Here is a 14,133-nt window from a genome sequence, read left to right as displayed (position 1 = left end):
CAGCTGCACAGAGAACTGCAGTGTGTGTATGACAGATTGTCTTGGACATTTGGAAATTAATATGTACTCGAAAGCATGCCATGACTCTCAGCCTCCAAAATACATGGAATAACATTAGCAGAGCACACAGAGGCAAATGTATTAAAACCGCATAAAGCGTCGATGGGGGAAATAATTACAATCACAGTTCTTAAATAAAAGAAGCTTGTTAGCACACCTACAGTCAGTGGCATAGCTAAGGAGATATGGACCCCAGTGCAAGTTTAAAATCCCCCTCCCCCCCAACTCATTAAACATGAGAATTAATACGGCGCACCAAGACCTGCTAAGGACAATTTCAGTGACAGAGGTGCAAAAAGGGGATGGGGAACAGTTTGTTACAGGATGCCCAAGGTGACGTGACATGATGAAATAGACATGTGTATGTACAGTGCCTAGCACACAAATAACTATGCTGTGTTCCTTTTTTCAATAAAATAGGGGACAAAACAGTAGCTCTCAGGTAGCACATATAGCACCTCTGAGGCGCTATATGTGCTACCTGAGAGCTACTGTTTTGTCCCCTATTTTATTGCCTGATGAAGCGGGCTTGGTCCTGCGAAACGCGTTGCATCTATTGGGGTACTAATAAAGTGTTTATTTATGTCAGACAAGTAGTCTAGTCTGCTTTCGGAGGTAAGTCCACCACTGCCTCCCCAGCATATTTTAAAACTTTTAATTGTTGTTTTTATTCTGCTGGCGCCTCTATTCATCAAAGCCATTATAGTGTCCACCCTTGGTGGAAGGGGGACCCACCCCTACCTTTCTTCTGTCTACAGAGAGCGACTTCTTAACCCTGAGTGAGGACAGGTCTAATCTCCTCACCTGCATTCACAGTGGTTGCCTCAGCGGTAACCCTTGTTTGTGAGTATAACCTTCTCACATTACATTATCCACTATTGTCCTGAGCGTACTACACCATATTGGGCTCTCTGTGTCTTTTTCTTATGTTTATTTCATTAGTTTATTTTCACCTCGGGTGGCCTTGACGCTTTGTTCACATCTAAAATCGCAATCGCTGATGACAGCGATTTTCGATTTTGTGTGTGATTCTTTCCCCCTCCCGGCATTCAGGTAAGCGCTGCAAGTTCTTTTAAAGCACTTTTCTAACCGCTTTTGCCAAGCAATTCGGCTTTTTTCTCTTCTCTTTAATCCAGAAATGAATAAATACAATGTATTTATTCATCAAGGCACTGTGGAAATCGATAGATTTCCCTATACCATCTATTGAGCAACAATGCTCAGAAAACGGTACAGGCAGCACTTTGCTGAGCAGATTGGAAACAAACCACTCAGATGAGAACACTCTCATAGGAAATCATTGCACAAGCTTTTTAGGGTGATTTTCAAAATCACTGGTGCTTGAAAAAAGGGCAAAAACGCCCTAGTGTGAACAAGCCCTTAACCTATTTTGGTTCCTGGACGTAGAAACTACGTCCAGGAACCATGCGCGCTCCCGCGGCCGATCGCGCGCGTGCACGCGCACTCCCGGCCGCGGATTCGGTAGCCACGGAATCAATGTATCGGGCTATGGTGCCCGATCACTGATTCCTCTCCCCCGCTGAAAAAGCGACAGCTTCTCTCGGAAGCTGTGCTTTTTCTGGCCGTTCCCTCCCCGATGCGTCACTCTAAGCGTGTGTTACGCTTAGAGTGACGTCATGTAAACAAACTCATGGCCGCCATCTTGTGGCCAAAAAGTAAAACTACAACTAAAATTAAAAAAAATTGAAAACAACACACAATTACATTATAAAACTATACTTTACATCCCACCCTCCCAAAAATACCCAAATAAAATGTTTAATATAAAAAAAAAACATTACAATAAAAAAAAAATGTAAATATTTACCTAAGGGTCTAAACTTTTTAAATATCAATGTAAAGATGAAATATTTCTATATTTTTTTTATTTTAAACTTGTAAATAGTGATAGATGCAAAACGGAAAAAATGCACCTTTATTTCCAAATAAAATATTGTCGCCATACATTGTGATAGGGACATAATTTTAACGGTGTAATAACCGGGACATATGGGCAAATACAATACGTGAGTTTTAATTATGGAGGCATGTATTATTTTAAAACTATAATGGCTGAAAACTGAGAAATAATGATTTTTTCCGTTTTTTTCTTATTCTTCCTGTTAAAATGCATTTACAGTAAAGTGGCTCTTAGCAAAATGTACCCCCCAAAGAAAGCCTAATTGGTGGCGGAAAAAACAAGATATAGATCAGTTCATTGTGATAAGTAGTGATAAAGGTATAGGCTAATGAATGGGAGGTGAACATTTCTCACGTGAAAACGACGGAACCTGAATGGGTTAATGATTACTACTATTCAAAGCATCTATAGAAGTGATTATTACCAGCAGAGGACCAATAAAGAGCTAATACTGTAGTTAAGGGAGAGCTGCTTGGTGCCCCTCTGGCCGAAGGGCCCAGGTGCGGTCACAACCTCTGCACCCCCTATTGCTATGCCACTGCCTGCAGTGACACTTCTGGAATTTGCAATGCAAATTCTCATTAAAATGCAAATACAATGCAATCGTGTTTTTGGAAAATTGCAACTGTAAGCAGTAGGGTGCAGGAGGGCTGCAGGGGGCTGGTAGAAGCCCCAGGTAAGTTAAAATGTTTTTTTTCTTCGTTTTAGGTTGCCTTTAAAAGGCATTTTATTGACAGGAGCCCATAAAGCAATTCACTTTTATTCCTGAGTTTTCTCCTAGGTGATATGCTCAATAAAATGCCTTTTAACCTCTTGAGGACTGCAATCTTAAACCCCCCTAGTGACCAGGCCATTTTTTACAAAATAGGCCACTGCAGCTTTAAGGGCTCGCTGCAGGGCTCTACTAACTCAGCACACAAGTGATCCCCCTTTTCTGGCCACCAACAGAGTTTTCTGTTGGTGGGCTTTAATCGCTCTTGCGATGTTTGTTTATTTTTTAAATATTTGTTTCCTTTTTTTATTAATAAATTAAAAAAAATGTTTTAACACCGCCCTCCCTCCCCCCGCCAGCCAATTAACGTGATTGGCTGTCATAGGCCTTTGTGCCTCTGGATGTCCCCAGTACAGTGCTGCCTTAGATCGCAGCGCTGTACAGTGTTATTAGACTGTTATCCAACAGTCCCTAGCGGCGATCACCGCTGGGAGGCTTATGACAGAGCTGCGCCCCCAGCACTTCACGCCAATTGGCATGGAGTGGTCCTGGGGCAGCCGCGCTGCTCACGCCAATCAGCGTGGAGCAGTCGTTAGGCAGTTAAACCACCAGCAAGTAAGAAAATACTTACAATTACTTTTTCACTTACTTTTTGGTACTTTTTCAGTTGTAGAGTGCTGAAAAGATATTTTAACCTCCTTGGCGGCTATCCCGAGCTAGGGTCGGGGCGGAAAACCGCAGCTAAGAGCGGTAATCCCGATCTCTGCCCCGGGGTAGCCGCTGGAGGCTGTATGCAGATGAATGCGTGCAGCGGGAGCGTTTCTACATACCTCCCGGGGATCCCGACGTCGGCTGGCAGTGATTGAAGAACTGCTGCAGATCTCCATGGCGGCATGATTTTTTCCAGGTTTTAGGGTCTGGAAGGGTGCAAAAAAATTGCACCGCTTTTAGATCCTAAAATCCAGAAAGAATCATAACTCCAAGGGGGTTACAAAGAAGATGAAAAATTATCTCCTTGGAGAAAAAGTTAAAAGTTATCTGTATACGGGCCAAGGTTAGATAATATCACCTACGAGAAAACAAAGGCCACGTTAACAGTGGCTGTTGCATTTCCTGTGACATCAGGAACGCAATGCAATGGAGCAGGACAGCAGCGCTGCACCTTATGCTTTTCATTGCATCGGGTACAGTGAAGTATACAGTCAATGGAAAGCATACTTCACCTGTACTGTTAACTTGGGCGTTTACCGGTAACACGTTATACCACAACGCACCAGCAGTTGTCACTTAGAAGGTACATGGCAGTGTGGTAAGGTGCATTACAATGTGGTCGTTACACCGCAAAACAATACTGCGAAAGTGGCCAATACTGAAAAAGTCAATTAAATAAGGGCCAATGTGATTCAAACAAGCACTTCACAGTTGCTTGTTTTTTGTTTTTGTTTTTTTTGGAGGGGGGCATTTTGGAGGTCTAGTGGGCATACAGCATAGGAAGTAGCCCCTTCTCTAAGCACAACGACACTCCTACCGCCCATATGAAGGCAAGGCAAGTATTTACTAGTTCATAGTGACCGCTGTACACTAAGACCCCTTTTACATTTGTTTTTTGTGTAGCGATGCGCTGCTCCTGCTGCATCACACCGCAATGCAAAAAAATGACAATCATATGACCCTTCAGCAGAGTGCGCCAACAGGGTTATATGCATAGCGCTGCCCCCCATTCAGTGACATACTCCCTGCTGGGCATGGGCACGTGCATGAATGCCACGATGCACCGCGTTCCATCGTTTACACTACGTGCGTCGCCCGTAGACTTGCATCACAGCAGGCTCCGTGCATTCATCTTGGTGCCTGCGGTAAAATGCTGCAGTAGATCGGAAGCTGTCAGCGCATCGCAACGGACCGCAATAAGTGTGCAAGGCTCCATAGATTGCTTATGTGGCCCCTTGCATTAAAAAGGGGTAACAAAAGGCACGCTTACTGTTAATAAATGTGCTGAGAGCACTAGCAGTTAACAACAGACAGAATGTTTCCATTTACAAAAAAAATGCACACTTCAGTAGTAATAATTTCACTCTCTCTTTTTGGCTAAAGAATAAACATAATGCTTGGGGAAAAAAAGTACTAAAGGCAACTGCCATTTAAATGTCACAAGATCACCAAGGGAGAAGAAATTGTGCGGCCTTATAAGGAACACAAAACAGCACTTTTAAACAGCTGGACATCTGTGACGTGAGCGCTATTTCTGTGAAGTGCACTCGATTTCTGTGACGTGGGCTTTATTTCTGAAGAGTCAAATTCCATCTCTTTATAGCGGCTCTTCCTACGCTATTAAACACAAAACTCTTTCTGAAGTTGCTATAATGGAAAAATAAAGGTCATATCCCTTTCCAACCCTTTATTCTGATAAGTGTACATTAGCTAGCGAGTCCCGCATTAAAGCAATATTCAATACTCAAGGAAAATCAGACTCCTGCTTTTAACCAGTTCAGGACCGTAGGCTTTACACCCCCCTAGTGACCAGGCTATCAAGGAAAATCAAACTCCTGCTTTTAACCAGTTCAGGACCGTAGGCTTACACCCCCCTAGTGACCAGGCTATTTTTTGTTACTTAGGCCACTGCAGTGTTAAGGCCTCGCTGCAGGGCCGTACAACTCAGCACACAAGTTATTCCCCCCCCCCCTTTTCTGCCCACCAACAGAGATTTCTGTTAGAGGGCATTGATCGCTCCCAGGTTTACATTAATGCAATTATAAACAGGATTCATAGAGAAAACTCTTTAGAAAAACACCTGCGGGAATCATAGGAGAAACAAAATTCCAACTTTACAATACAGTGTGACTGGAAAATAGGATATAGAGGTGGTGCTATTTGTGGCGATTGCACTTCCATAGGGAGCAGAATAAATATTGGTGTGATAGCTAGGATTAGTACTCTTACCCATTCGCTAAACCAATTTTGGCTGGGCAAGGGCATATTCCAAACAGTAGGATATTAACACTAGTGAAGCCTGACTTCCAGTAAAAACAGGGGAGGGATACCGTAAGTAGCTTCTTGTATTAATGGTTGGGGGTATTATGATATAAAGTTGATCCTGTAGCAAGAGCGGCAAAGAAGTTAGAAAAAAGAAAAAGAAGAACTAAAGAAGAAGAGAGGTAAGAAAAAGAGAGAAGAAAGAAAAGAGTGAGACAAGAAGTGCTTGCAGTTCCATGACTGGTTGAGAAAAGAGGCCAAGGGCTCAGAGAAATTTCAGAGGTTTCTCACCCATGAGCTACGTTCCGAGCCAAGAAAAAATTCCACGAAAGGCGTCCTTATTTCCTTTTTTTTATTAATCAATTTTATTATTTTTAATTTTTTTCAAAAACCCTCCCCCGCCAGCCAATTAGCGCGATCGGCTTTCATAGGCTTCACCCTATGAGAGCGGATTGTTTCCCTGCCTCCAGAGGGGACAGCCATGTCACATAGCTGTCTCCAGTACAGCGCTGCCGTAGATCGCAGCACTGTACACTGTAAATATTTGCCGTCTAACAGTCTCCTAGCGGCGATAACAAATAACAGAGTGGCGCTTGCGATCTCCTGCAAATCCCTGCCTCAGGACTTGGCGTTAGGCGGTCCTGGGGCTGCCACCACGCTTACGCCAATTGGCGTGAGGCGGTCGTTAAAAGGTTAAGGGCTCTCTGTAGTTTCCATGTGTTTGCATGGCAAAGTTCAGCCATTGTTGCTACTGTTGTATTTTGTTTGAGGATGGTAAGTGGTTTCTATCCTAATAAATTGGCAGGCCTCTAGCACAGATATAGATATAATTTTAGGGAACTCTGTGATTCAGTACTCTTTAGTGCTAGAATTAATGGCAAGCATTATTTAAGTCCGATTTTACACCTGGCCATTGCATGGCTCTGCCCCCATCACATTGCAGAAAACAACATTCATATGAACTTTGCAGCAGAGTGCGGCGACAGGGTCATATGCATAGCCCCGCCCCCCTCGCACAGTGACCTACTGTATACAGTATTCTGGCATATAAGACTACTTTAGTAACCCAGGAAAATCTTCTCAACCGTATGAAAGCAGCAAGGGCGGTGCTGTACAAGTATGGTAGAAGAAAATCCACTCACCAGGATTCCTGGAAAGAAGTGACTTAAAGTGGTCCCGATGACGAAGTACGGGGGCACCTCACTGGGAAGGCTTTGTATGCAACATATAGCCAATCGCCGGTAAGGTATATCACTTGCTGTGATTGGCTGGGTTGTTGTAACAGCACCAGTATCGGTACCTGTTTACACAGTATAGCACCAGTACACACAGTACAGTATATAAATGTCCAACAGTCAAGAGGGGTAGTATTATAGGGTGAGTATATCCCAAAATCTATATTTTAACTGGAAAAGTTTGGGGTCGTGTTATACGGCCAGTTGACTTATACACGGAATATATGGTACTTCCTGCTGGACAGGAAGTATGTCACTGGGATTTATGGGTTTCCCCGTCGTATATATGTCGCTCCGTGCATGCGCGTCGCACCGCCAACAAATTTAAAATACCTGCACCACACTGACTTGCATGCATTCTGCCACGGAAGTCCGACAGTAACGCACTGCTGACTTTGCGGCGGGTCGGCAGCCGATCGGGCACTTCCGACGCAACGTAAGAAGGTAAATTTGCTGGGCGCCATTGCCTTGCATTGTCATTGTGTTACCCTGCAGCAACGCAGGGTAACGCAACGCACATTTGCAAGGCAGGTTTAAAAGGGGCCTAGACCTCTTTCCTTGACATTTTGTGTCTACAAAAAAACAGCTATTTCACAGTGTTCCTAGCAAAAACTGCCAGATTGGAAGGTGAAAGCCTGCTGCCAGTCACTAGTTCATTCAAACTATTTTGAATATGAGGAACAAGGGTTGCTGCCCGTGAAAAAAAAAATTATTCAAACTGCAAGTCTGAAGGTATTGAGTAGGGTGCAAATAAATGTAATATGAGGTTGCAGCAGGGCATAATTATAAATCATGGGGGCCCCCAGCAAAACTTTGATGGGGCGCCCCAATGTTTACACCTGTTTCACTTGCCAACCCCTGGTGACTCTCGCAGTCTGGGGTCCCATCTCACAAGAGTCAGAAAACTAGTGTAGCCATCATGATTTTCACACCCATAACAAGTGTAGCCACAAAAAACCTGATCTGAAGGATGGTCCCCTTTATCAGAGGGGGTAAAGTAGTAGTTGGGGCCCCCCCACAGCTCTAGGCCCCCTGCAGTCACAGGGACTGTTCCCCTCTAGTTACGCCCCTGGGTTGCAGTCAGTTTCAAAAATGTACTGTGCATTGCAGAACACATCCTGATGCATACCTATTCTTCCAACACAATGCTAGGAGCTAAGCATCTGCAGCAGCTGGGAAAGGAATATGAGAGCTACAGAAGGAAGGTAGCGTTATCGTTCTTAGACTGCATTTGATTGGTCCAATTCCAGGCTAAATATCTTAATCAATTCAACATTATTATCACTTCATTGACCAACTGTATAGATAAGCACTGGGGGGAATATAATCAATAACGCAATGTAATCATTTTATCGATCAGGCTGCTGGAAAATGTATTGTATAGGGATATTTGTGGGCTAATATTGATGAATTCCTGATATAGCTAGTTGCCTAGCTGATCGCTGGCAGAGGCCAGGTAGGATGGTCTAGTCTAGTCTAGTCTAATCCCCTACCGTATTGTTATTATATATTTATGTAGCACTGACCTCTTCTGCAGCACTGCAGAGTACATAGTCATGTCACGGATTTCTTCAGAGGAGCTCACAATCTAATCTCTGCTATACGTATAGTAAGTAGGGCATTGATTTTTATTAGGAGAGGAAGCTTCATTCAAATTTTCCTGTTGATGTCCACTGTCTGTGAACCACACTGCTAAGTTCAAGTTCATTTGGCCCTGCCCATAACCCGTCATTACCACGCCCACTTTCCAGTGCATGGACACACCCATTTGGATCCAGCACCTGCATAGCACCCTCAATGAAAATTTCCTGGATCTGCCCCGCCTATAACCAAGATGTCAGCCTGCATGAAAGACAGATCTCAGATTCTGCAGCTCTGATCAACAAGCTAAGAGGACATTTTGAACAAGTAAAATAATGTTTTTTAGGGATTTCAAAGGTACATTTAGCATAAGGGCTCTTACACAATGGGACGTTGCGTAGCAGGGGATGTTAAGGTCGCATAACGTTCCCCTAACGCAATGTATGGTGGTGCTAAAGGTGGACGCTACATAGAGCCGCGTTATGCGGCTCTTGGTGCGCCGTTTTCGTTCGATAGAACCGGCAATGATTCATATGAATCATTGCTAGCAGGCAGAGAACGGGCAATAGCAGGCAGAGAACCGAGAATGATTCATATGAATCATTGCTAGCAGGCTGAGAACCGAGAATGATTCATATGAATCATTGCTAGCATGCAGAGAATGATTCATATGAATCATTGCTAGCAGGCAGAGAATGATTCATATGAATCATTGCTAGCAGGAAGAGAACCGTCATTGCAGTGCAGTGAATATTAATTAGCCATGTGGCTAGGCAAAATAGCGGACTCTCCCCTCCTCCTCTCCTGCACACAAAAAACAATAAAACAACATTACTGAGCATGTGCAAACAGTCTAACGCGGCTAAAACCGCGTATAACTCACAGCATGCTGCACTTTCATAGAACGTGCAGCGTTACAATGTAACGCAACGTGGGCACTGAACAGCCCATTGATTTTTCATTACTGTGAGTTGGGCTGCGTTACAGGCTGCTCTAACGTGCGCCTGTAATGTCCCACTGTGAAAGCAGTTTCTACTTTATCATATGGTGTCCCGGAAAGTTGATATATAACATAGTTGCATAGAGACAAAATCAAACTAACCTGCATGGAAGAGGTTCAGCTCCCATTCCATGTAATCAAATATCTCCACCGTGAGCTGGAAGCTGAAGAAGATGAAACGATAAAAAGATGAGAGCATGTAGGATCATATATCACGTCACAGAAAACATGGGCACTTAACTGGAATTCCAAAAAATCCCTTAAGATTGCTAAAATACATCACCAGATGCTACCCACTTAAGGTACACTCTACTTCCTCACACATAGCGAAGTAAACACAAATTTGTGAAACAAGATGCATGTACATCTGAGAAGGCGGCAGCTGCCCCCGGACGCAACGCGCAGCGTTTTTTACTGGGCAGTAACTACAACTGTAAGCTACTTAAACACGGCAAATGAGCGGCTAATTAGTGCGTTTAAATCGCATTTAGCCATTGATCGGAAGGAGCCTTTGGGCTTGATTCACTAAGACAAATAGCATGCCTTATCAAAGTGAGCACACCTTATCAAATTTAACACGCCTTATCAGAGTAGCACAGCGAACTTATGCCTGCTAATTGGCAATGACGAGAGCTCCACTCGTCCTGCCTTGAGCCCCTGCGGGTTCCTAGAGCTCACTATGCTGCTCTGATAAGGCGTGTTAACTTTGATTAGGTGTGCTAACTTTGATAAGGCATGCTATTTGTCTTAGTGAATCAAGCCCATTATGTGATTCTTGACTAGTGATGAGCGAAAATGCCAATATTCTTTTTGCATTAATTTTTGTGAAAACAACATAAAATTCAACTTTTAAGTGAAATTGCCTTTGAACTTCTTTTGCATTTTTTAGATTTTTCACGTTAAAAGAAATTATTTTTCGTGAGTTCTTTTAGTGAATTTTCGCATCAGGAAAATATATTCTCCATTGACTATATTGCGAAAATATAATGTTTTTTCATGAATATATTCTCGAAACTAAGAAGAGCATTTTCAAAGCGAAAATTACTGGCAAAAATGTGCACGCAACACCGATTTTGACCATTTATCCCCTTTGTGGGAACACATAAATTGCGCATTATTTTTTATAATAACAACCTATCTTTATTAATAAAGAATGTTACAGATAAAAAAATAAACACCCTGATTTACAATCTTAAATCTATCAATGGTGTCGGCATCTGCACGGCTGGCAAGGTGAATCACTGTGGGATGTTTTTTTCCCATCTGTGTAGTGAGCAGTAATGTCAGTTGCTCATCCTGAGTGCTCTGGGGCAGAAGGCTGCGTGACATCCTAGTCTAGGCTAAACATCACTGGTAGGGTAAGGTTACTTACCAATATACAGCAATATATAGTTATAAGTAGCATTTCTGATGCTGCAACCAGAATACCGGTAATTCATATAAAAAGGTAACTTAAATAGTTTTTTTATGTTCTGTCATTACAGGTGCTCATTGACAGCCTGCAAAAACATTTAAATCCTTCAACTGTACATTAGTTCCTGAGGCAACTGTTGAGCTATTCTTGCACCGCTGAATTTACTTGTTTGGAAATGTGAGCTCTTGGGTGTCATACTTTGAAAGGAAGGATTTAACTTAATCTCAGTTTCCTGTCTGTGAACCCTGTTGTATTGTGGGAGATAACGTGTGTGTGTGTGTGTGTGTGTGTGTGTGTGTGTGTGTGTGTGTGTGTGTGTGTGTGTGTGTGTGTGTGTGTGTGTGTGTGTGTGTGTGTGTGTGTGTGTGTGTGTGTGTGTGTGTGTGTGTGTGTGTGTGTGTGTGTGTGTGTGTGTGTGTGTGTGGGTATATATATATATATATACACACTGGTCCAAGCTCTATCTCATACAGCCATATTAATCCCAGTCATGTACTGATAAAGACCAAAAGTCCAAAACAGGCTGTCTACATATGGGTTTGATGTGGCTGTGTAAAATTTAAAACTATAGGCTTGCTATACACCAGCGGTTCTGGATGCAAGCTTAGCTTACAGGGGCGAAAAGAGATAATTTGCATATTTAGTAGCGGTGCATTGTGGGTAACCACAAATTTTCACTTATATCTGAAGTATTGCAAATGTCCTTCTGTTTTAACAGGCAAATCACTCCAAGCATTGCTTTTTAGTAGGAGGGCTTTTCGGTCTCTTTTATCCCCCTATATATTCCTAGTGGTTTGGGTCACCCCGAGCTGCTTGGTTACTATATATATATATATATATATATATATATATATATATATATATATATATACTGTATATATACACATCTTGACTACAGAAATAAAACACTCAGTGATAAAATTGACATCTAGCATCTTAATCCTTCGTAGTATTTTCCAAAGTGGCTGAGATAATTTCATCAATAGAGACTCATTGAATCATGAAGCACAGACGAGAGTATGTGAGATGGATGAGGATGTCCTTGTCGGGAAGGAGAGACATAACAGCATTCAGTGCAGAATGATGGATAATAACAGGTTAGGGTCACAGTGTCATCCAATCTGTTTCCTCCCTCAGCATATCCTTCAGTGATTGCTGGGGAAGTTGCAGCTGCAAGTTTGTGCTTGTTACTGTTAAACTAGGGCATGGTAACTGTTCTTTGGGTACAGCAAGCACCAGTTCCATAGGGAATAATGTAATAGGAAAATGCTGACACAAAGTACTGTGAATATTGTATGGAATTTGTCAGCCAAGAAAGGGGCAGCATCCTGAGCTGGAGAGAGGATGAGAAACTATCAGAGCTATTTTTTTAATGTAGGTCATTGAGCTTCCTGGCTACTGAAGATCAGATCTGCTGATGATCTAGCCTGCCCCGTACACATGCAAGATCAATGTCAGTACCGAATCCATCAGGCAGCATTGCAGATGGAGCGGCACGGGAGGGCAGATACATGAGGCTGGGTAAGTGGGGGAATGCTCTTGGCCGTAGCAATCCGCTTGCCTCTGGGTGAGCGGTGTTGGGGGCTGCCGTAAACACGGTGGATTATCAGCAGAGGTGGCCATTATCGGCCGAGTTCCGTTTGGCATGTGTATGAACCTAAAGGTGGCCATACATGGTACAATTTTTCATTTTTTTTCGATTAGATAATTTAGTTCGATTATTCTGTTAGATCGAATATACAGATTTTTCCAGCATGTCCGATCTGATTTTTCTCGAAAAAACGGGATAATCGTTCGAATTTCTTGATCGAAAAAAAAAAATATTTTCAACTTTCAGTCGATTCGATCATTTAGATCGAATAAACGGGATAATCAAACGTTTTTATTGTACCATGTATGGCCACCATTAGAGTGAACACTAGGTGAAAATAAACTGATGAGATAAACAATTGGATCTGTCTTTCTGCTCCTAAAAATGGCTTAGATATTTAGATATTTCATTGCTTTATTTTATGTTTAACTACTTACGGACCACGCTAATTGAAATATACGCCCTTTTTTAATGCTGAACTGGCTGCCAGGGCGTAGATTTCAATATACTGCTGCAGCACGCATCCGCCGTTTTCGTCGCCTCCGCCGATCTCGCCGCTGTCTCCCGTCACAGCTCACTCGCCCTGTCAGTCTCTATGACTGCAGAGCCCTGTGAGCCGGTCAGGAGCTGATTTCATTGGCTCCTGGCCCTGTCTTTCAATGTAAGCAACTCCCATAGGCTTACATTGATAGACACGGTCAGGTGCCAATGAAAGCGGCTCCTGACCGGCTCATATGACTCTGCCGTCATAGAGACGGCAGGGTGGGTGTCTTGAGAGTCCCAGCGTGCGGTGTGGATGGTGGGTGTGGCAGGTATGTGCTGCGATTCGTTGGTATTCCGTCGTTATTGCACCAGTGGTCTCTGGTCCTTAAGGGAGCAGAGACCACTAGTACTTAAGTGGTTAAACATTTACAAAGTAGATTTAATGTTTTATAGTCTCTGCTCAATGGCAGCCTATAAAGTGTCACGAGCAAAATTACATGAACTATTGACCTTTTTTATCTATTCTCTGCCCTCAGTAGTTGTTCTGTGCAGGAAACATTTTATTTTTTATCAGTGAAGGTTGCACTAGAATCCCAATCAGGTCAAGAGAGAAGCTGTCACTTGCATGCCTGAAGATTATCTATTGTCAGGCAAGCAAACAAAAAAGAAACAATGCACAGTTATTAACTTGTTTTGCACAGTACATACACATGTTTATCTCATCAGGTCACATGTCACCTCAGGTACACTTTAAATCCCTGGATAAGTAAATCTGGCCTTGATTTATTCAAAATTGTCTGCTGTTTGTTGGTAAGAATCAGCAAATTTTAGTTGGGTCATATCAGTTCATAGCAAGAGTTACTGAACTCGTAATTGTGTCATTACAGCTACATAGATGTATTAATTATTTATTTTTTGTAACAAATCCAATCAGAACTATATTACATAATAGTCTGAATGCAGATGTGTGTACATGTGGCTGCACCTAAAGGAATGCCAACTAGCTAATCTTTCAGCAACCATCTGTATTGTGTGGTATGACCCAGGCACGCTTTGTAAACTCTATCCACCTCATTGATTTTTAATAAATTCACCCTGGCATTGCAAAGCAGCTGTTATTCTACAGCTGAAATGAAATCAATTACACTTTTTCCAGATTACAA

The 14,133-nt window shown here is 42.7% G+C and overlaps 1 protein-coding gene across 1 annotated transcript in view; it reads right to left on the bottom strand.

Moving 5' to 3' along the window:
• Nucleotides 1–14,133, bottom strand: part of HIP1 (huntingtin interacting protein 1) — a 124,865-nt gene that overhangs the window by 97,949 nt on the left and 12,783 nt on the right. The window contains exon 5 of the mRNA XM_068266359.1: nucleotides 9,585–9,646. Within this exon, the coding sequence (XP_068122460.1) occupies nucleotides 9,585–9,646 (62 nt within the window). The remainder of the gene's footprint in view (nucleotides 1–9,584; nucleotides 9,647–14,133) is intronic.

This window comes from Hyperolius riggenbachi, chromosome 2 (assembly GCF_040937935.1).
Source record: "Hyperolius riggenbachi isolate aHypRig1 chromosome 2, aHypRig1.pri, whole genome shotgun sequence".
Lineage (NCBI taxonomy): Eukaryota > Metazoa > Chordata > Amphibia > Anura > Hyperoliidae > Hyperolius > Hyperolius riggenbachi.
This window is presented reverse-complemented; position numbering and strand designations above follow the sequence as displayed.